Source organism: Opisthorchis viverrini (genome assembly GCF_000715545.1).
Source record: "Opisthorchis viverrini unplaced genomic scaffold opera_v5_112, whole genome shotgun sequence".
In the NCBI taxonomy this organism is placed as follows: Eukaryota; Metazoa; Platyhelminthes; class Trematoda; order Opisthorchiida; family Opisthorchiidae; genus Opisthorchis; species Opisthorchis viverrini.
The window spans coordinates 959,132-983,942 of NW_008751770.1; the positions used below are offsets into that span (position 1 = coordinate 959,132).

General features: G+C 42.2%; 2 protein-coding genes across 2 annotated transcripts in view; one reads left to right on the forward strand and one right to left on the reverse strand.

Annotated features, from left to right (window-relative positions):
- Window positions 1–1,144: 1,144 nt before the first annotated feature.
- The window catches only part of T265_05821 (hypothetical protein), a gene marked incomplete at both ends in the record, with an annotated part of 48,320 nt that continues 24,653 nt past the window's right edge, over window positions 1,145–24,811 (reverse strand). Inside the window, 3 exons of the mRNA XM_009170928.1 lie at window positions 1,145–1,400; window positions 1,961–2,108; window positions 20,941–21,054. Coding sequence (XP_009169192.1) covers window positions 1,309–1,400; window positions 1,961–2,108; window positions 20,941–21,054 — 354 coding nt within the window. The remainder of the gene's footprint in view (window positions 1,401–1,960; window positions 2,109–20,940; window positions 21,055–24,811) is intronic.
- Window positions 14,958–24,811, forward strand: part of T265_05822 (hypothetical protein) — a gene marked incomplete at both ends in the record, with an annotated part of 66,829 nt that continues 56,975 nt past the window's right edge. The window contains 3 exons of the mRNA XM_009170929.1: window positions 14,958–15,344; window positions 15,515–15,616; window positions 23,277–23,379. Of these exons, the coding sequence (XP_009169193.1) occupies window positions 14,958–15,344; window positions 15,515–15,616; window positions 23,277–23,379 (592 nt within the window). The remainder of the gene's footprint in view (window positions 15,345–15,514; window positions 15,617–23,276; window positions 23,380–24,811) is intronic.

The window sequence follows — 24,811 nt, forward strand, 5'->3', positions numbered from 1 at the left end:
CTTTTATTTTCAGTGGCTGTATTTTTTATTGTCTGTTGGTTTCCATTATACGCTCGCATTATAGTCTCAGTTGTTCACATTTCCTCACAAATTTCGTAGCAAGTGCTGAGCCAAACAACCGATGCCGCATGATGTTGTTTCAACCCTGCTGTTCTTAAGTAGTTTATCTTCAAAAATTGTGTAACCGTACAATTTACCGCCCAGGTCACTTTATGCAATTGCAAAATATAAACCACCAGCTCCTTACGATCAAACAGATCGATCCATTACGGTTAGAAGCATTTCTTCAAATGGCTCACCTAGACAGTACGCATGTCTTGTCTTTGTAAGTTCCTTGACGATAAAACACGGAAAACTACCTGTCTCATTGTTACCATCACTCACAATGAAGTTCGGCAACTGAGCATATCGTTTCTAAACTAGGTAGGAATATGTGTTTTCAAACTGGGTCATGGCTACCCTAGATCGCTTGTTCGTCTCTTTAACGTACGGCCTTTTGGTGTTCGCTTGCTTGCGAACTAACATTCAGTATGCCCCGAATGGATATCAAGATGTCAGTGCAACTTCACTGAAACCCAGTTGATTGGTCCGTACTATGGTTTGGCGGCGAAAGTATATGACAGATGTTGGTCAGCCTTTGTAAAAATGTCGAAACATCTTTGCACTTTTTTACCCAACTAACCTTACCCTAGTGTATGATAGTCCCCAACTCAGCGTCTGAGGCTTTTATGGAACGCTCCATTAGTTATCTTACAATTTATCTGAATATCATTTCTACCATAAATGGATGAATACTATGCTGCGGTTCAAAGTAGTTTGCTGCTTTAACTATTGTACCTAGGGTAATTAGTTATCTGCCTTACCTATCGGTTAGTCACGAAGTTAGAATAACAGTACGACAGTTGCATCTTCTAAACCCTCAATATCCCTGTGTCACTTTCAAAAGTAATGTTGCTACTATTCACCCATCCGATCGATCGGTGCGTATATGGTTTGTGTACACGAGTGGGGGCATTGGGCAGGGAGCGGATTTACAATGGGCTATTCCGTGCTGGCATACACGGTTGGCGTGTATTGTGGGATACTGCATCGCTTTCCCCGGCGAACGCGGAGGTTTTCAGGTGAAAAGTAATATGGTATGGATATCGCGTTGTTATCCGGATTCTTATTTATTCCCAATATGCTGTACAAGCTGGTAGGCGCTTCAAAAACAGTTACACTGCAACATCATGCTTAGTACTTACGAAATGATGATAAACAAAGCAAAATATCCGAAAGTCAGCGGTGGCCGTTCGAAGAATATTTATCTCAGTGGTAGCCATAGACCGATTCATTGACGTTGTCGAGATCATCCATGAAAGGGATAGCCGTTGAGTCGTACCATTTCTTGTTGACTTTACCTGTCAGGAAAAGAGAACGCGCATCACGGAGGCTGTATAGATAAGAAGTATGAAATTAGGCGCTGATGACGAAAATTCTGTGCCCAAACTTGCAACATTGTCTCTTTTCCGGGTGTTTTGAAAATCCACAATGACCGGGGAGTAAAACCCGACACATAACTGGGATACGACGTGGAATATCTCTATAAATCTGTAGCCTCGTCGAACAGTTTTCCACCAAGGAACATTGTACAAGAGTTTGCTGAAAACTCTTAGACGGTGCACGACTGGTTTCGCCCTTCTTGGGGCTTATCAGGTATGCGTAGTCCCCGAGTTTCCGCGAACCGCGTGTTCTGGTTTAACCCACTTTGTGTAGAATTAGAGTACTACACTCATTTGCACACCAAATGGGTTTTAATGGGAGACTCAACTGAATTCCGGCTGAATCTTTCGTTTATGGTATCCTTCAACTGGGTGCGCTGAACAAACGCTATCTCATGTTTTGGCTGGTACGATACTAGTAGTATGGGTTCCACCAAAGGTGAAAAATGTAAACCACGAAAGAGTAGACAGTCACTCACGCGTTGGTGTTTCTCTGAGTCCGACCACAACCAACCCTGGGGTGCTAGCTCGCGGATTTGCGTAAGCAGCACTGGTGTAACTAGGCTTCACCTCATCCTTCATTCGATCCGCATCTGAAAGACTGGGATGCCGATTTTTCGGGTGAGCCTAAAAAAACAAGATACCATCTGAATAAATTCGTTCAGGACAAAGGAAGTGAAGTCATCAGTTTAGAATAAACAGCATTTCTATCCCGACTATTGTCGTGCAGTTTTATGACGGTGGGGTGGTGACCACTTTCAGGCTTCAAAGCATACCATTGCGAAAAAAACCTGTATGATAAAACAAAAAACAGAACATGGGTTTGGTCGATGGCCTAGAGCTCTTTGGTCAAACTTCAGACTATCAGTCGGTTCAAACCACGCATTTGCCTTGAAAGTTCGACGAAAATCCACATAGGCTGCAACAATCTTAGGCCTTTGGTGGACTGTATGTGTTCTGGTGCTCCATTCACTACACCGAACGTTTTTGAGGAAATCCAGCTTAATGGGGTCTGAGTTGGGAGGATGAAACATTGAGTTGGTTTGCTCCTCGTCGTCACTCTATCGCATCGGTTTGTTTATTAGTATAGTTGTGGTAAGGGAATATGGCGCGGTCGCTAACTGGCATCGTCCAGACTGACTGAACTACAGATCACGGACAAGTAGAAATAGCAAACGCCCCTGCATGATTGATATTTTTCATATATCCTGATCAATATAAGTGATTGGGTTTAGTCCCAGCAGACTGGAGTAGTGAACGCTGTAAGCAAGTATGGAAATCGATTCGGCTTGTTATCGTCCTCCGTAGCAAGCGAGCCAGTAGCTCCGCAGTTGACTGATAACTTGATGGAGGGGATGTGGACAGTCCTCTGGGTCCATCTTCAGGAAACGCTTTTGCGATTATGATGGAGAGACAGTTGAATGATCTTCTAGCAGAAATCATATATTACGAGCTTTTTACCGGTGACATATTGGTTGGTTCCAGGAGTAATACGCAAAGCATGAAGCTTATCCAAAGCTTTACTAAAGGTCACATTTCATCATAGACTGAGAAAAAATGACTGGGAACTGCAATATGGAACAGACTCATTCCATTCAGGTCCTACTGAACATAGCAACAGTGCAACTCTCCCGAGCGCACTGGATCTGCACACCATATCGGAACTGCTGACAGATACCCTCGAGTGAAATATGTATTCTGAGTGATTCATTAACGACGGAGTGAAGTGAAGCCAAAATGTAATCGTTTATCCTATTTGTAGAGCTCCTATTCAAAGGGGATTGGTTAACCACTAGCACAACCAAAAGTATAGTTACAGCGATAAAAGTGTGATTGAGTGTTGCGTGGATCTGATTGTTAAACCTGGCAAGAATATTATCATTTCCTTCAATTGAGGCAGGTAAACCTATGATATTCATATTCCTGTGTGCACATGCGCTCACCTATGTAGATGGAACCAATAGGCTTGTCAAAACCAGAAAGACGAAACACGTCCCTCTTTGGGTACACAGCCGAACAGCACCAGAATTTTGCCAGATGTTTAGTTATCACGGTACCACAGTACTACTTTGGTCGCAGGTCACCAAGTTGATTTAAGCTCAACTTTCATTATTTTACTGATGAATCAGAACGTAAGTGTTCCAGAATGTGGTGAGGTTCATTAAATCGATTCATGCTTTCATTGTGTCCAAAAACTCGGTGTGACCATGTGACACAACATGTATACTACTTATACATATTAACCGGTCTGTCTGTATCATGCGACCGACTCCCTCTCCTATACAGAATAAATATTTTGCCTTCATGTCAATGGTAATTTGATGCTGCTGAAACAATGAGAACTGGATTTTCCTGTCAGTTTCCATCTTCCAACTGTGTTTTCAAGTTAGCGAATGGATACCATTATCTCGAAGCCACCAAAATATTCTGCAGTGTCTGCTTCGTTTGACTGGCTACAATCAGATTTTACATGTGTTTGTCCATAGGCTTGCCCCTCTGGTCCAAACAGAATCAAAGTTTCCAGATGATCGCAAGCTTCGGAAATCTATTTAAGAAATCACGGTGTATTTCATGAAGCCAGTATAGTTTCCTTGATTAAAAATCATTTTTGCATTAAATCGAGCAACGTAGAGTAGTTTGCACAGATGGAACTTTTTAAGACAACAATCAAATAACTTGTTGCCTGAGAACCGATTTTCTTACATTCTTCTCAGGGCCAGCAAGAGTATTTCCACACATCCACGTGAGACAATTTAGTCTGTCGGCACAAATCTGAAGCACAATAAACCTGGTGTTTTTGTTAGTCGATTAGTTGAAGGACTCCGTATGGATGAGAATATCGATCGCGTGGTTATAGTTTACTTACGACTGCACCGGCTTCATGAGGAAATATGTGAGTTGTAGCAACGAGTTACACACTAAAGCCAGTTTGCACCTCGGAGTACAACCGGCATGCAAGTCTGATGTGTGGATGATAAGTGTGAATTCTGAGTAAAGATTGGTAACCGGCTCATATGTTATGCACATATATTTCTCGGTCTAAAAGAAAATATAGCTTAGACAAGGGCAAGGTAAGCTTCCTCTATTCATACTGGAATATTGCAAGTGGAAATAACATTTGAAACTAGCAGGCGTACGTTTGACGAAATTTAAGAACCATTTATGAAAATAAACTCAAGACGTTGGAGTGACCTATTAAGTCCCCTGAAAATAAAATCCAGTGATACGTTCCTGATTTCATCGAGGCATAATGCTAGTCGGCGCATCATTCACCTCCGCAACATTATAGTGGCTAAATTGTCATCCGGAAGAATGTGCACCAGAGAGAGTAAAAGAGGATTTCAGAATTATGGTTGAAAGTGTTAGCAGTAGCCCAGTTTCACTTATTCTTTTTGCTTACGCGGCAAATAAAGCGTCACGAGAGCCTGTGACGGCGGGTGAGACTGTATGCGCTCAGCCTTGCGCGATAGCTGGGATATTGTGAGCGCACGTAAACAGCCGAACGACCAGGATCCTCAGCCACGTCTTTGGCTTATATTTTCAGCCACAAGGGTGCATTGTTTGCGTTAGTTTGAAGTAGGTAAACACAGATGTATGTCAGAAATCGCCCCAGACATTCAGTCTTTCAGTCCCATAAACATATCCCAAATCATGTTTATGTATCAAAACGTCTCCATGTAAGTGACCATGGGGAAGCCTCATGTATTCAGGTATCAAGGGTTTCATTCATGGAGTACAATAAATCAGTACGATAAATCACTGATCACCTGACAGACCCTTGAACATGTTGTTTATTTCATTAAAGCGTCTTACTTCCGTCCTTAGGTCCAGCTATACCCAAGCAAACTATCGTTTCATTTATTTTTATTGTCGAAGCAGGTTCAGGAAAACAGCATGGTTTGACATCATTATGCTGCGCTCGGCCTATGGTATAAGATTTTCTGTTGGACATTTGATTTACACTACGATGTTACATTTAAGGAGGCCGGATCACCAAACGACATAAGGAATTCCGGCGACAGTACCATGTGTAATACCTTCTTGATAAATTCGATGGAATTTGACCTGAAAGTATGGTCTATAGGTTGTGACATCTGCCAAGCAAACGTGTACTTGAGAATAGTGCATTGTGCGTAGACGACCAGATTTATCCTCAAATACTGGCTGGTTTTTGGGGCCTTAGCCAAGATGTCCGTTTCCAATACACGCGGATCTGGATGTATAGTTGTACATTGCAAGAAATTGTTTCAGTCATTGACAGCAACAACTATCCACGGTGACGCAACCCACACGGTGCGCCGTGTGTTAATTTCATTCTCCCATTCAGGACCTATTTGAAGTGCACATGCCTCTTACTTGTAACCTTTTATTGATACCCAGATGATTTTGACGCACTCTTGAAGTTCAGTGTTGGTGGAATATGGCTAAGGCTTTTCCGATTTGCATGAAAACTCCTGATACCCCTATGAGTTAGAGGAATTATGTATAAAATGAAAATTAGACAGTCTGGATGATCCCAAGTGCCTCTATACTACATTTATCTTCGTTATGCATCGATTCAGCTGCGCTACGTTAACTCACACACCCATGCAAGTGTGACTCACCGTTCCACTGAAAGTACAAGATCAGTCAATCGAATAAAGCGAGCATGCTAACTTTGCCGGCATATCAAGTTGCGTGGGCCGCAGCGAGGAACTACACCATTCCACATGATTAGAGAGCGAATGGCAAACTATCGTGAAAATCGGAATCAACCGACGAAAACTTATGTTAAATTTGGTCCTTGTTTTCCTTTTTTTCATGCGAATGCTATGTTGTATCGAACAAATGCTAAATGCAGTTGCATAGAGACAGACAACAAATACGTCCAGCCTGTTACTTACGATTAAGTTATCAATTTTCCGTATCTGGTGAACTATTGCATCAACTCCTGAATATTTTCTTTCACATCCGTTTTCTCTCAATAAGCAGAATGGAACAGTGCTACAAAAGCGGGACTCAAGCCACGCCCTCAAAATAGGGGGCTCTCAAGAACAGCACTATGCTGACACTTCTCGAAGACTATCATAGCAGCACGAAGAGGGACACTTCGTCCATCCTGCGTTAGCTGGATGAACTAGTTTTTCTTAAGTCTGTTTACTGGTCGTCAATGTCTGCCCCCAGCACCTGACTAGGACACGTGATATAACGACGACGCTACTTCGCACAAATTATAATCATCTGGGACAAGATCTGGAGTACGTGTCCAGAAACTCCACACATATGACGTGTCCGGCGAGCGTGCGGACACTACTCCACCAGCGCACGCTGGGCGCATGTTAACTCCCCGTAGTTCGACCCCGGGCACGGCCATGGAAATGCACTGCTTATGAGCTCTAATAAGTAGAGTCCACCGCTTCCCCCTTTGTTATGGACGTGCACAGGATAGGAGGAAGGTCGGTGAAATGAAAGTCATGTGAGTGTACATTGTACAAATCATGCAGACACTAATAACCAAAATGTCTACCATAGTCCAGCCAACTTACGGGATAGGGGAACCTTTACGTTATATTTAAGCTACTGAGTAGTTACTAGTAGCTCATCTCAAATAACGTCTCGGTAGTCGTGAAGTACAAAAGCCCGGATACTGAAGATAATGTGCATTTGTGTATACATTTTTGGATGATGAATCGGACCCTTCTTATTCATATGCGCCAGAGGGAGAGATTTTTCCAATCAAACGGTGATCGCATACCTAGAATACAGCTACCGTAGGAAGCCTTTTCTCCCCGGCATCAGATATCCATCCATCCTGAATCACTTGACACAGTCAAGAGTTCAGTAGAACTTAACACGGGTCAGAATATCTGTGTTATTTCATATGTGTGAATATTTGATTCCAAATACTGAATATGATAAACCAGCCCCAGAAGCTATATTGCGAGGAAAGAGCTGTTAGCAAGATTGGAATCAAGCTCTTGCTCATGCAAGTCAAATACTAGGATGTGCCACAAAGGGGTGATTTATCCGTATCACCACCATCTCAGTCATGACCATAGGGTTGGTCCTTCGAGGTCCCAGTTCTATACTGGATTTGACTGCATTGTTTCTGCCGAAGTAACCACGTCTCCTCAGAATGAACCACTCAAAGAGGCTTAGTGTCCTTGGGAGTGTTCCAGTGACACTAGCGTATAACAACAGAACCGATGCTCATGAAAGCTTTCATTCCCAGTAAAGTTGCTACGGATGCAGAGTTATTTAGTTCTCATTACAGTATAGTCGTGTCCCAAAGCTCGCACTCTAAATCTGGTTAACCGATAAGATAAAGCTGAAATTTGGTTTCACTTCATGCAAAAGCAGAAGTGCGCCGAACGTCAGTGAAGGAAATTATGCGAACCTGTCAGTGGATGGTAAAACTCTTGATAGTCAGATTCTGCTGTACTATAAACAGTGTGAGTCTCTGTATAGTGATGTTAGACTTTTTACCTCAGTTAAACCAGTCTTTCCACTAAGCCACGGGGCAACATGTGGACGTCTTTTGCCAACCACTCGTTTCTCCTCAACTTCCATAGATTTTCTACTCGTAAGGAGAAATTGTCCGTAAACAATGGTGATCAGTGATAAACAGAACACCGTTGTGGTGACTCGATGGACCTAAATTAGATGACTACATAGTTAAAGGTTTAGGCTGAACTAAGAGGTGTGATCAAAAAGCGTGCAAATAGGGTTTCAAAATCCAAGGTCTAAAACGGAAGGATAAGTAATCCGAGCTTGTCATCTTTTCAGCAGAATGGAGTGGTTTTGAGATGCAAGTTGTGCGCACGGCTAGACTGTGCAATGTGTTACCAGTCGGAGAGAGTCCGAGCAGAATTAGTCCGTCCAATTCAAGAGGAAGGCATGAAGAAAGAAAGAGGAATGCGAAAGCTTGTTTTCACTGCCTCTAAATAACTAAAAATTTGACTATCTCAAGAGAAACTTGGAATTCATGTTGTAATCAGCTAAATCCCTCGTTACAGCTAACTTAATTTCAGATAATTCGCATCAATTACAGTTTACCTGTAGCTTCTTCACTGTAATGAAAATAGCTCTGTTTGAAAAGTCAGATATCAAATACAGTTCCGCCTGAGAATAGGTCGGTTCAAATTCCACACTCTCTACTCTAATTCCACCGACGTATTCACTAAGTTTTGTGGTTCACATTTCAGAACAAACAGGTTCAGCTGGATAATGTACGGTGGTTTAAAAAACTTACACATACGTCACAAAAAAGCAATGCCCTAAACGTTTTCGGTCAGCAGAGTGAAAGTTGGGGCTCAATCAGAGCAATCTGATTTTTACCAGTCCTATAAGCTGTTAAAGTGAGAGAGAGGAAAGTCATGTAACTTCAAATGCTTTGGAATGTTGGAATAAAGCTGAGGCCGACTCAAACTTTGTCTTTTGTACCTTATTAGATACGAATTCGAATGGTTACCTGTCTTTCTCAAACCGACCAACTGGTTCGTTTAAAAAGACTTTGATCTTCGGTGTTTAGATCTATTGACCTAGTCTCCGCAGAACACTCAGAGCTGACAAAGTGTTCCAATCACAGAACTACTGTTGAAGCAGGCCAGGGGAGTGTAAAGTAACCTTTTATTCAGGCACACTATCTTTCATACTGAACGCTATTGGACACAATGTAGCTGCGATAAGAAGGACTTACACCGCAACAACAGATTGGAAGGTAATGCAACCACTTTTCGAGGTACATCCGCATGGAATATGGACGACAACGAAATTACATTTCTAAGCTGCTGGACCTGAAAAAGTTACTGACATTCTCAATTCACCCTGTACGCTTGAGACTATATCCACCAACCGTTTTCCAAATAATAATAATAGTAATAAGAATAACTGAGTTTTCTATTTCACAAGAATTATTTGGAAGTAAGTTAATCGCAGACTGATTTATGTTGAAGATATCAAGAGTCGTTTATAAATTTCGGTTATTAAACTACTTATGACCACATTTTACGTCTATACCGTGTCACTATATGCCAACTCGGAAAAAATCGACGATTCTCTTTTATTGACAAGAGACAATCTAGACTGTTCACATTCACATCACTCTCGTTTGAACAGTCATCCTCCTGTCCTGGCGCAATTATTCTGGTGAATCCACACCAAAGGGAGGAAAGCACTGGACTCGAGTTTCGCTCTTAGTAGAGCTCATCAGCAGTGAATATCCAATGGCCGCGTCCGGGGTTTGAACTCCGGATGAGTGTTCAAACGAGAGTGATGTGAGTGTGAAAAATACACATCCCGCAATCAATTTGGTTTTCACGAGAGACTTAAGTGAATCTGTCGTTTATGATATTCTACGACCGTAAACGGCAGATTCACTTGAGTCTCATGTGAAAACCAAATTGATTTGCAAATGAGTGTATTTCTCGAAAATAGTCCAATTCGGGTTCAAGTAGAACATAAGGTTGACGGAAACTCGGGGACTGCGCCTACCTACTGAACTCCAAGGAGGGCAAAACCGGCTGTGGGCTGTCGAAGAGTTTTCAGCAACCTTGTGAGTAGTTTCCTTTATGAAAAATCCAGACCATCATTATGAAATGGATGTAATCAAACACAGAGGATGTTTTTACACCAGAAAAACGGCCAAAGTGGAGTCTACCGAGACACAGCATAGTAAAACTCATAAGCATGGGGATAATTCAATGGCTGGCGAAACGTTTCGTGTTGATATATTGATATATTTATGCATACATTTTTGTATGCATATATAAATTATGTTGATTTCGGAACTCTGCACTGCGGACGTTTGCCTAAATCATAGAAAACACTGGTCCTGTACATGTTGGTGGAGCTGTCGGAAACAGCCATCCCGGTCTCATTAAGAACACCATCCGATTCGTGGTGAAGTTTCACACGAAGACTTCAGTGTCAGTTTGAAAATTTCACCAAGCACTCGCTCAAGGTAACCGTTTTAATTGGATTGCGACAGTTTTTACGGGTGATTTTGTGGGCCGCTTGAGGTTTTTGGCGGATCCAGCTTGTCAGACCCTGAAGCTGTCGAGTTCCAACCAGCAAGAATAATGCTTCCGATTATCGCAAGTAAAAACAACTTTACAACAAAGTAGCGCCTATTTTTTTACTTCAGTCTGAGTTAGGCATGACATGGATCGCATTCCGAAACAAATGAATGATGGTCCGGGAGATCAAAGAAGACCAAAGCCATCGTAGATATTGACCTTAATTGAGCCTAAAAACATTAGTTTTGATTCAGATCGTGAGAAAATCCGGTTCTGGTACTTGATGATACGCCACACATGCAAGTGTAGCACACCTCGAAACTTACCGTGTTTCGATAATTGCAAATGCACAACTTATTCTCAAGTGACTCATGATGTACATAAAGTCATAAGTAACATTATCAAGATGGTCAACTTGGTTGTACACACGTATGAGCAAAATCGGTGACGAGCTCTATAGTTTTATGTCAATCATGGAACGCCGACAAACAGATGGAGGCCTGTTTACAATTGTTGACAAAGGACCTGTTTTTCATTCATAACCATAACATGCCTCGGGCTTGATTGTACAATATCGAACGAAGCTAGCGCCGCACTCTGCTGGAACGTTCAAGACTTGACAGAGTACGCTAGTTGCTCCCTGATGTGATGCTAGTGTTTACTGTAGTATGGTCATGCCTAGGACGGCTTGTGGATCTTAGAAGATCCCTGAGAGTCTTTCCTCGAGCGTGTCTTCGGCCTCTTTTCCTAGTTCATGGGCTCCAATCCAATATCGATTTGTGCAGACCCTCGACAAGCGTCGAACTGTACAAAGTTGCGCGACACAGATGTGATCATTCCACAGGAGTTTTGGAAACACCCACCACCTGCTCCACTGCCTGCGATATCCACTTTTGCTTTCTGAGGTCGCCGGTTGAGTTTCTTGATGGACTTTGGTACAGGACATCAATCATCACTTCTAAACCCATAGAGTAAATATCATTTTATGAACTTCACAATACCCACCTTCAGTCAGATTGAGAGCATTCAAAATGGCCTTGGGTGTACCAGCATTGCAGATCTGAAGTCTCCCCACCACCTGCTCCACTGCCTGCGATATCCACTTTTGCTTTCTGAGGTCGCCGGTTGAGTTTCTTGATGGACTTTGGTACAGGACATCAATCATCACTTCTAAACCCATAGAGTAAATATCATTTTATGAACTTCACAATACCCACCTTCAGTCAGATTGAGAGCATTCAAAATGGCCTTGGGTGTACCAGCATTGCAGATCTGAAGTCTCTCTCTGTGAAGACTGTTCGAGGGGGGGGGGCAGGGGATGGCAGTAGCAAACAAGGACGGGCGCGCTGATATATGTGAATGCAAGCCAATCCACGGCTCCCGCACGAATTCGTGCACGACCCTACCTTGACAATAAAACTGACGATAAAAACTAGATTGTCAGTCTACCACAATCATTCCGATGTGCCTACACCTTCAGACACTCACTGAGACAATTGGGATGGAAACTGACAACGAGGACGCTATTGACATAAATTACCAGGCACAGTGGGGATCACTCGGTCCTTATCCTGAAAGGCGAGTCGCACCGGCAGCACACAGATTTTTAAAAAAATCTCTTTCATACCCCTCTGGCATGTCAAGAGTTGGTCTTTCTGTACTTGGCACGGAAAACAGCACTCTCTCCGGAAAACGATGGTTGGGCATGCGCAATGCATGACCTAACCAACACAGCTTCCTGTACTGAGCACATACTTCAATGGAAGTCCCCGTTGCACAACCAAAAACTGGTTTTCTAACTGCCTTCTTAGAGGTTCGCCAACGCCAAACCTTACAAGCTATGGTTCTGAGACAACCGTCGCTACTAACCTTCCCTTGCTCGAACAGGCCAAGTCTCACAGCCGTACAACTAAAAAGCCCACATTATAGCCTGATACACACGTCTCTTCAAATGTAGGGCTATATCGCTTTGACCCATATGTGTCAAATTAGAAAACGTGACCCCAAGCCTTGGAGATCTGTGGACTGGCCTCAACTGTCACACTACAACCGGAACTAATAAAACTTACAAGATAAGTAAAACGCCCCGCAACTTTGAGTGCCTCGCTCTGGATTTGAGTGGCATGTTAAGTGCCCAGGAGCGCGACAATGGGTGCAAAGTGCATGCTACAGGACGGGATGACTTTGGTCAGTTCATCCAAAACAAATGCACCTTCTTCTGTTCATAATCTCATCTATCACGATGTTAAATAGAACTGGAGGGTGTAGGTACCCCCGCGGACATCGCTTTGTGTACAAAAGCTTTTTAGAGCTCTTCGTATACTTTCGTCCGCCAGAAAGTTTGGAACAGTCGGTTTGAATCCTTCCGGTTTCAGTTTTACATTGGTTCGCTTGACAGGTTTCGGGTTAAGAAATCAGCTGACTAGGCGAAAGTTGCGTATGCCCTATCTTGGCTTGCTTGTCATCGTAACCACGATTTAAATTCACTGAAACATTCTATCTTGACTAAAGCTGGGTGTACGAAGAATGAGATAGCTGGTATTCCTTCCTGAACTTATCGGCTGGCATGGCATTTTTAGCGCAGACTTGATATCTGTAAGGTAGCATATTTCAGTGCTCATTGCAAGAAAGATGTCGAAGAGAAGTGAATACAGAAAAAATACTTTCGGGTGCAAATAGACATTGGAGATGCCCTGTAGGTTGGCTATTTACCCCACGTACCCTTTTGATGTCACACACAAATGGCTAGATATCCCTTCGATTTTTGTAGTATGAACCTCTCTCCCGGAAAGAGCCAGATCGACCAGGTTATTCCATCGGTCTTTGTCAAGGGGGCCTCGTGCGGGGGTTTTTGTTCATGGAGTCCAGTAGTCCTAACTCATCTTCGGTTCGCCCACCCAAAATATCCTTGTTTAGATGTGCTTATCCTCAATCGTAAAGAGCCGAAACTGGCAAGATTCCCGGAGGTGCTTCAAGCTCACAAGTCCAGTTCCTACCGCTTGCTTTTACATCTGCCCGGACCAAGAACCTCTGTTCGTAAATTGGGTCAACTGGGCTGTGTACAACAAGCTCTGTCAACTATAAATGCAGATTGAGGCAAAAGTTGTGTCCCAATGAACACCTCTACTTAACACATTTCACGGACTCCAAAAATGTTCCTCAATGAGAAAATAGGTTCCTTGGATTGAAAGCAGGTGGTTTTTAAAAGGTCACGGATGTTTAGACTGAAATGTTGGTGAAAAGCACATCAGATGATTTAGTTTTCATGCTGAAGAACAGAGAAGCAACTGTGCCATATAAAGTAAAAGCATAAATACCAAGTGGCCGCATGTTACAGTTAGTTAAATGGCAATATTAACCACCCCTGATTAACGGTGAAAACGATTACGAGCAAGTTGAGGGTTTCGCCGCGCAGCCACAGCTTATGCGTCATTATCTCCGTGGATGAGATCGATTAATTCGGAGAAAGTTGACTGCATACGGTTAGTTGTGATCGACACTGCAACTATCGATCGACAAACCAGTCTACCCATGAGCCAATGACTGGAGCTACGGAAATGAAAACCTGTGCACAAATGTTCGACTGGTGATCAGAACTGTGCTGAAAAAAGAAGCGCCTGGCGTTGCGTTCACTACAAGCGAACATGAATAATCGTTTTCACAGATTTTATTGAGGATGAAGAGAATTCACCAGCTACAAACAGGAGTAGGTACAACCTAAAAGTACTAGACCATGAACAAGTCACATCCAGCTACATGTGCTTCAATAAAAAGCCCAGCTGAATCATAGAAGGATAAAGCTGTACGTGAATTCCTTTGAGAGATACTCGTTAACACTAGATTTGCGCTGAAGGGCGTGGTACGGCTTGTTTTCACTCAAATTTGCCCTTTACCGAAGCCCGAGATCTAGGCGCGGACAGAACCTGGTCATCCATAAAACACTTGCGACAAAATAATGAGATTTTCCGAAGATATCTTGCGCTCCGAGGCTAGGCACACACTTTCAAACCATCGTAATTCGCTTCACTTATTGCGCAGTGCTTTGCATAAACAGGTGCAGTTGATAGTGCTTGTTGGCACACATTTATTCGGACCGTAAAAACGCCCTGGCTTTCTTTTTTGTTCGGTTCGAGACGGATGAAACTGCATTGAACTACAAAATCACGGCGCCACTACATGAAAATTCATTTCGACGGGACACGTACGTCACTTTTTCAAAATACGCTCAATGACTGTGATTATAACGCGAGGACAAGGTGCAAGATCATGGACAAGGGTACAAGTGTGTGGAAAAGGAACGTTAGATTTGGGTTAGACATTCAGCAATAAATTCAACATTTTCTTGGTGACTGCGACTGAACCGTTTACCTTGTATTTTGTGTATAACTGGAGCAGTTCACACATATGCATGTGTACAAACATATGTGTGGCTGTGTACATCATTACGACCTCAGAATAACAGCAGGCTTGTTATTACTGAATGAAATCATCTATACATAACTTTGAATATCACGGTTTGGAGTCTTGGGGCTACATACAATCTTGTGATTTTGAAAATATGGATTTAAAAGGACTCTCATCAGATGTTGAGGACCAACATGAAGGCTTTGAATGTATCGCTCACAATTCAATGCTTGAAAGGAAAGCTATCTTTTGTGTTGTGAGGAAGGATGCCAATTCGTTCAAAAAACATCCCTCCTCTCGGACAAAGCCAATGGAGCAGAACTACGACGACATCAAACATACACCGTTCGCTTATTTTCAACCGGAAAATTTTCAAACAGGGGAACAAGAATACTTTTATCAAATCGATGAAGAGATTAGCGGAACATTTAGGAGTTTCTCCTTGGTCACCTTGTCGATGGGCGTAAGTTCATCATAAACTCACTGTGGATTCTGAAAGTGTCGAGTCTTCCATTCTTGTTATTGCACAGCTGAAATTGTTGTTGAGGGTCACACCGTACCCATTAGCTGTCAGTGCACAGTCTCTTTGTTGACAAGTCAGAAGAGATTTTCCATTCTAGTTTTTTTCTCTAGGAAAATATTAATACTTCATATCGACTTCACACACTATTCATAAGGTTGCTGAGAACTTCTCGACACCCTGTGACCGGTTTTGCACTTCTTGATGCTCATCAGGTAGGTGCAGTTCACGTCTCTCCCCCCAACCACACTGATTTGGTTTTCACAGAGACCCAACTGAGTCTCTCGTTTATCATTTCGTGCAATTTGGATTCAAATGAAACATAAGGTTGACAGAAACCCGAAGAATGCTGTTATTCACTAAGTCCCAGGGAGAGGTAAACCGGTCGTCGGATTCCGAAGAGTTTTTAGCAAACTTGTAACTAGTATGTTAGATCTGTACAATGTATTGCGGTACTGTGTATCGTGCCAACTGGATAATGTGGTGGCCTGGTGCAGCAAGTTCATTTGAAGAACAGAACAAGAGATTTAGTTGAGCATCCCATTAAACCAAGTTGGTGTGCAAATGAGTGCATTTCGCTACATTAATATTTCCATATCCCTATTGTGTTGACTAAATGTATCATCAACAAACTTGACTGTGAATGGTTTCAGAACTTCTCGTGTTATGGAAATTCCTCACGTGAAGCCATGTTTTGTTAAATGGCATGTTCTATCTGATGGATCACGTAATCCAGTGCCAGTGTCAAAGAACCCATCGGTTCTTCGAAACGAACTAGGCCTACTGTGACCCCCTTGAACTCTGACGGTGAAAGTTCTGGAACCTGTGGCGACAACAAGATCACCAGGAATATCAAGCTAAAATATTGGATACGTACTATTAAACAGCCAGCTTTCGGTAGTCTAGGTTTCTTCTACCTCGTATCGACATGGAAGATGCATACCTACAAATATCCAAAATGATAACTCCTGTGTGCTTACCACTAGCGATACTCATTTTGACCTGTTTATGTACACATGTTTGCCCCTCGTTCTGAGAATTTTACTAGACACTTTTCAGTAGTTCACTAATTCCATCATCAAAGATTTTGGATGGGGTGGAATGTATCAAGATAATATGATTGTTTATGCAAAAGCTGAGGACCTCCATGAGAAGAAGCTTCGAAGAACTTGGATTAGCTATTGTGGCTTTAATGTTAGCACCGGTCGAAAGAACACACCCAATAAATGTCTTGAATGATTTCTTAAACATGGCGGTATCAGATTGCTCTATCTCTCTCTCTTTGTCGGGGTTAGGACCATGCATATCATGTTGGTTGGAAGATAATCAGTCATTTTTCTGCGGTACTGCTCAAAGTTCCACAACTGTGCAGTCCATAGTTCTATCATCTGGAATTTTTAAGTGGTACAGCATTTAGGGGCAGGCGCTTCGTTCCACACTCGACTTTAACAATCAGGTTTTTAAAGCATTATTTAGGCCATCCTCAGTACTTCCTTATTACGCCTGCATCATTGACATTCAGCGTGACCACACCTGAACAGGAAAGTTCACGTTGAGCCCCCAGAAGCACTGCCTCAACCCCGCTACTTATCCCTAGCTTCTTAGGATTATGATATCCAGCATTGATCTGACAGAGATGTTCTCAACGTGGATACTCCAAGGAACGTTGCCCATTCAACTGCACGCTTGTTTAATCCCCTTCTGTGAGTATTCATCAAATAAGTTCAGATCTATTGCGAGATGTCACCAAGACCTTTATTCTTGGAGAGAATTTAGCAGTCGCAACCGACACTTCATTACGTCTGAGCAACCCCCATTATGTAAGCCGGTTGTTTTGATGATATGAACCCTGATCACGTAAGCGCTGAAAAAATGAGGTTGTTAGCCCGCCCCACTTTTTGGCAGCCAAGAATTGATGACGGTATTGTGCCACATACCTAAGGCCGTGCACAATGCTTGATTAGGTAGCATGCCCAAGTTTCAAAGTAAACTACGTGATCAATGTCCAGTGAGGCGTGGCAGAGTATTTATACTCTCTGCCAAGAACCACTTTTGAATGGACACTGGGCTTTGTTTCCCATTGATTCTTATCCTCGGTGGCCAGAGGAGCAATTCACTAAGACTACGGACTCACTCCTCATAATTCGAACATTAAAAAAACTGCTTAGACGATATGATATGCTGCATGTACTGGCTGCTGGTAATGGAACTTTTTCGGTCGCGGCGAAAGTAAAGGAGAGGTTGAAAGTGTTGGATGTCATAATATACTTTTGGCGTCGGGAAATCCACAATCGAATAGTCTATTCAAGAATTTCGTGCTCGCTCTTAATAGTGCGGCAAAATCTGTCAACCATGGAGTAAACAACTTTAAGAGGTAATGTCGCAATGCTCCCCGTGATGCTATGCGTGAAAGTTTTGCAATACCGTTTAATTCCGGCATTGTGTCTTCCGTATTCGTCGGTGCATGAAATCTGCTCACCTGGCGTGTCAATAAATAATTGGACTTACATCTCCAACGCATATAACGCCAAATCAATGCGGAAATGAATCATCGAGATTTTCTATACAAATGAAATCAATTGGTAGGACTCGATATAATGTATGTGACATAGAAACTGACAGCATTACTGCATCCAAATCAACTAGGATGGGTATCCGTGGATGATTCTGAGTCTCCTACTAAAGAACTTTGAGTGGGTATTGCCAAACAAGCCCACGGAGACTGCGAGACCTTACTACATCATTTAAGCTGTGGTGTACGTGCAGCCGAAGTTGAACTGTTTGTCTCACTGTTTCACATACAACTGTGTCGTTATTGACCGAGAAAATGTGCACACATGTGCCAAAAGACGTATGCTTAGTTTCGTCAGTGCGAGTTGTGAATAACAGCGCCCTGATGACCCTTTAATTTGTTCAGGTATACTGCGGATTATTACAATTCTACCTAAGGGAGAGTTATTTCACAGGCGCCACACTGTAGTCACTATTCTGGTCGGTTTTGAAAAGGAACTGACTTACTCAGTGTAGAACATTTCAACGACCTGGCGCCGTCCAGTGAGTAGTTGTGAACGGACGAATGCCCATGTTAGTCTACAAACGATCAAGGCTTATTCATTGAGCGGTGCCTGGTGACCAATTTATTGATCGTTTCACTTTTTCAGATTTATAGAAGCATGAACTTTGGTCGAAATTTTAGGAGGGGAAAATAACTCTCCAGTGTGCAAAAACAACACTGTGCAGAAAGTAGTTCGTCCACGTGGAATGCAAAGTAGAAACGCAATGTACCGTCATAGGCACCTGTGCCAGAAAATGATCCTTTCAATGAAGTTGTTGCACCACTGTGCGAACAAGTCATTAGGCTACAGTTTTACATCACTGCAAAAGCACCATCTATTGTCTTTCAAATACCAAATAGCAGTCCAAATCACAAACAAACCAGACTTAGATAACTACAAAACTAGGTTTACAGGATTCACATGGACTGGCCGCCTTCTGCTCAGTATCGGAAACAAACTGAATCTATGAGCAACACACTAGCATGGTTTATACAACATGGGGTAATTAATAGGTAGCCTTAAAAGAAATACGCCGCTGTTTGGATTACTTTCGTCAGCCAACATATCATACTTCTGAATCGTTGCAATTTTCCCATACTCCACCAGGTTGAAAATTCCTGCTTTCACATCTTGGCGGAGTGGTTGTGTAAGTTCATCCACTAGACGTATCCCCATTTCCTCGGAAATGGTAGAACGATAGAACAGATGTAGGTGTGTTTGTCACTCACAGTTTACGATGGGTGCTATACTAATGGTCCCGTAGGGAGTTACGCAACTTTAGGCAGTATTTTTCGTTGGTTAAGACAAACATTATGTAACAGCATTTGGAGGTGGTATCAAAGCTCGGACAGAGTGATCGCAGTTTGTGAAAGATCTATAACGAAAGCGCCAGAGAGGGAGGCCAATACCTCGTGAAGTTTAGTAGTATCCGGAAGTAAGAAAAGTATGTGTATTACTAGTTTTGTGCAGTTTGTTGGCTTCCACCGGTACAATGGCTAGCTAGATAAACGTGTATGCTTAAAATGTTTACATTTTTACTCGTTTTTTTCGTTTTAACTGATTGTGAACGAAAACATTATGGCTTAGCAATACTGTATCTTCTATACAAAAACACCAATGCACGAGCTACAGGGATCCTGGGTGACCATGAAAGACGGAAAGGATGAACGGTTTGAACACCTTCCTGTGTATCGCAAAGGTTCCAATGTCATTGGTGCCGGGAAAACGAGCGTTTATCGGCAGAGGATGGGCAGAGGAAAGTGAACATTGATCAATTAAAAAATGCCGCCAGGGAATGAGAGTTAATGAGGTGTGAATAAAACACCATGAAGACTTTTGAATCATGGGCGAAATAAGAAGTTGTGGCCGTATATTCATGAGCATCTGTGTTGTTCTTAATTTATGACATAAGTGGTCCAGCAAGCGTATACTGTCCATGGTGCTAGTTGACAAGAAACTTTTGAAAGGGGAGACTGAATCAACCCAGTATATTCGACAAAGTATGCACGTCACACCATCAGATGAAATAATCCAGATAACCGACGTATGCGCTGGTGAAGTTCTTGCATAAAGTCATACAACTGGAGTTCGTCGATTAAGGATGGGCAATATTGACAAACTTCAAAAGCAGCTAGACTCGAATCTGCTGGACAAGTTGGAATACTGATACCACGATAGGAGGATAAATTTCCTAAAGAGTGGTACATTTGCTCAAAAGGACTTTTTGTTGAGGCCATACTCATAAAAACCGTTGAGTTAGCTCTATAAAAGTTGTTGCGGTACAACACTGTGAAAATCGAACAAAAATAATTTCGTGTGGGAGGTGTTACCAGTAAGTTGGTAACAAGAGCATTTGCCTCATATTTTGTGCAAACCGTACATCTAAACGGTGTTTTTCGTTACATTTAGAGCACAGTTCACCATAAATAAGACTTTTAGACACTTAGCCACATTTTTGGCGCAAGTTTGAAAGCCTCTAAAATTGTCTGTTATTCATATACCCAAACTCCACTACCAAGTCCCCTCCCGCTAAGTTTTGACCTAAGGAACTAAACAGATTGGTTCAACCTCTGATATGGATGCTACAACATGGGTAAATTTTCAGCTCCGGTAAACAAAGACAATGGAGACAAGGCTTTTTATATTCTTAGTAAACCTTTCTTCCTGGGCAAAGCACAAAACCCGAGAGACTGATAGTTCTCCCAGTCTTACCGATAAGTGAGCAAGAAGCCATATTAAACTTGAACCATTACCCACACATGTCATGGCTTCTGTGCAACTGTGTACATAAAAACGGAGATACGGTTTTTATATAATTCGCTCGATTTGAGGACTGCCTACAACGCTCCACGTGTCGAAAGATGAAAACAAAAGCCAGTTGTTCTATCCCGCTAGACACCATTAACTAACACCTTGTACACTGGTTGGTCAAATCACTTAGAAACCAGAGCATTAATACGGAAACAAACTCTCAAAATACTCACGGTATAGTGTGGGGTCGGACGGTTTCTCATTGTCCTTATAATGAGTATGACAATGCAGATTGTCAATATGGCCAACAGTGTAACAGCAATCAGAATGGCAGCAATTTGTTCGTTCTGAAAGGAAACCAATGGATGTTGTTTGGACAAAATAGAATGGATGATGTTTGGACAAAATAGAATGGTGTCAGAATAACAGCTGTGAGGAGAATGCGTAAAATGCCGCAATTATTCCCTAGTGAATAAATATGTAACCAAAGGTCTATGGTTAAGTTGATATACAGCCCACAATATTGTGAAGGCAGCATTGGTGTCTCAATAACATACGTTATTTGAGGTGCTTGAGAACACCAATGGCCTATGTGGAACCAAGCTGCAGAGGCGAGGTTCGAAACCTTAATCGAACAACAGTCTCCTGCTGTCACGCTGTAATGAGAAAGCAACTATCTGATCCTCCGTTTGTTGACAATCAGTTAATAAAGCACTTTAAATGTGAATGAAATTGTCACCAGGGTAGTAGCTTTTACTGCAGCCTTGTGTTCACTCGTCCGATTGGGTATTGGACTTGCCACCAGTTTCTGCTACTCACAGGACCATCAGACTGTCTTACGTGCATATTTGAATAATCGCCCCAACATTACCAAACTACTTAACAGTAGTATGAAACCATAACATGATGCAGGATCTTGGTGGTAGGACCATGGATCATCGTTTGTTTGCTTTCCTGGTGCATGTATGTATACTCTCGTCGGTTACTTCCCCCCTGTAACTGACGGCATCTGTATGATCCCTGTGCAGCAATCCATGCATGTGTCCATACCATATTTTGTTACCAGTTTCCCATTTGAGCTGAATACCGCCGTACTCGGTGTGTTCGGTCTACGCAATTTACGGAAAACTAAACGTCCTGGCCCGATGCCCGATTCGAACAGGCGCCAAAATACTACGCACATCGGGCGACTGCGTACAAAGAGACAATACTGAAATCGCCTAGTCTGGTGTTTTTTATAGAGGAAAATGGGTCCATATCCGAAAATTTACAATGAAACGATTAGCAAGCAACTCAAAGGGGTGAACCGAAAACATATTGCAATTAAATTACAGTTGCTAAAATGGTTGCCCTTCTAGGATATAAAATTTCTGTATAATGTTGGGAAGAATGGGCGAAATCATCTGCGCCATTGGCGGATTTTGTGACTACAACGTTCTTGCTCCATTAGAAAATCAATCCCGGGAACCGATGCCTCTCGTATAAGCGAACACATCCTATGGGACAATCTAGCATATACGTTACTTCCCCCAACCAGTCAGCAAATTATGTTGTAGGTCGCTGACAACTGGATATCTTAGGACAGATTTTTCTGCTTTCATTTCCGCCTCCATTGGTCGTGTTGTTTTTTTCATATGACAACTATTAATAGTCTGGGTATGACGCTTGATAGAGCTGGACTAGCTATCTGAGGTACACCTGCGCATTAAGCCACCTGCTAAAGTTTTTTGTCGTGAACGCCGTAATATTGGGCAGCATTGTTCCTCATATCCCTTATTTGAGTAACCATTTTGGTAACTTGGCCTGAAGATGTTTTGTTCAGAAATCGTCAATGAATTTATCGACCGTTTGCCAAACTTGACTTGTCGTTCTTTTGTACTTGAACACTCTTACCCCCAGGGGACATCGGAGGCGCAAGTGAACAAAACCTACCTAGCAATCTTTTCTAGAAGACGCTTTTTTGTCCCATGCGTTTTGCACTTTTTTCAACAATCATGGGGAATAATGAGCAACACAGAAGCAAATTATCACTTTTGCACGCACAGTTGTCATTAGTCGTATTTGTTATATTCTCGAGGGCTTCTGAAGAAGGAAGGCGCAAACAATTGCAAAGGTTTCAGAGTCCTGTGTTCTCCGTTTGAGTCATACCTTTGGTATGCATTTTGGTTTCTTTCTCAATGTTGACAAAGGGTTACGACCCATAACGCTTTCAACATGGCCGAAATCGTCACAGAACATTGAAAATCCCGCTTGATAGATATTTTAACATTCACTGTCTGAATTCAACGGGATAAGACATAGCTCACGCACCGTTTAGGGACACAGATCCCCAAATTCGAGAACATGTTGTATGGTGGTCTTATAGGTATTTGAAATGTTAAGTATAGGCCAGCCTTTTCCCCTCTCTCTTATGCGATGGGTTTGCCTTTTCCATAGAACTGAATAGCGTCTAATACGTATGATAGTACATTAGATCGAACAAAAAAACAAACCAAGAACCATGGGTTTGACACATTTGAACACATGGGTGAGCTCTCGTATTCCTAAATTCTCCCATCGTTTATCATAGTCCGATCGAAGCTTCGAGGTGATTGTAAAGGTTGGACCGGTATTCCAACGTGATGAGCGCATTCTGAAAGTTATTATACGCATAGCTGCGTTGGTAACATCGCGTAAATGATGTGAAAACTCGGCATTTAGCTTGTATACAACCAGCAATATGCAGTCACACCAAGAAATATCTCCAACTACAGTCTATAACTCCGTTCTCCGCTTCAAAGCATTTATGCTGGAAGGCTTCCATGTAGCGCAATAAAAATTATTTACAGAGCCCGAAGACTGCGCCTTCTCCTAAAATAGTCCCTTCTGGCATTTCTTTAGAGGCAACAATGTCACTTGGAACACTCTAGAATTAAAAACACAGTATGTTCAAACCAAAACAAAATTCAGCCTTTATTGATTTTGGCGAGTTAAGCGCAAATCCTATTAATCTGGTCTTATTGAACAGAACATAAGTTTGTGTAAGTAGGAAGCAAGACTACGAGACGTATGCATGTCCAAAGCGAACATTAGGCATTTTTCAAACAATGTCATTTATAGAAGATTGCACGTGTTTAGGCGATAACAAAAACACCGAGACCGAACGGCTCTAATTTAGTGTAATTGCACTTGCAATTATCGTTCAAGTTCACTCTGATACTAGCCGATGATCGCCGTTTTTCACGTTTGAATTTTCCAAGTACTTCCGGCTTTTTGCTACAGGGGGATTGTAAGCACAATTCAGTCAAACTTAACAGTGTCCAACAAAACTCGAAATTTTGTTTAAACTTTCAAATATCCTGATATTCGTGTTGTCATGCAAGCGATAAACGACCAGCCTAGTACAACTCGCTATGTTCGAAAGATCACATTGTAACCTGCTTTCCTCTCAAAGATGAAGAAAAACAGTGCAATGAACAAGTCGCTTAGCGAAATTTTACAACACGAATAGTCCTCTAAAATCTGTGCGTTTTTCCCATGGAAAACGCGAGAAATATTTTCATGTCCAAACTGTGTGTACGAGAACAAGTATCCCAATGGAGTGATCACAAATAAATAGCTCAGAGAAAGGAGATAGTTAGGCTTTCCCCGGGTGTGGTCTTTCCTCGGGTTTCCATATCTATCATTTCGATATACTTTTCTGAAACAAATTTTCTGATACTACGATTATTTGATGTGGTCGGGTTTGTTTGTTTTCGTCTGAGTCGTTAAAAATCATGAAGGAATAATGCGGTGCTCTTCAGACTGTGTCTAATGAAGAGGTAGTAAGGTTCTGTTTACCTTTTATTTCCCTCAGAAGCTAGAAAAAACTAAATGACTGGTGGTGTTGCTGGGGGGGGGTGCAAAGATAACCATGAATGACAATTATCAAAGCGTTTTTATGTAGCTTTATCCAACCAGACGAAAGTTTGGTTGGATAAATTGCAGACAACATAGCTAGACATTTCTTGAAGGGGGTACCGCTGATTATTACCTCTGTTATTATTAGCTGCAAAATCAAAGTTAATGATTGTTGGGCAAGGAATCGCCAGTGTGGCAACGCGAAGCTACAATTCGGCTGAAATA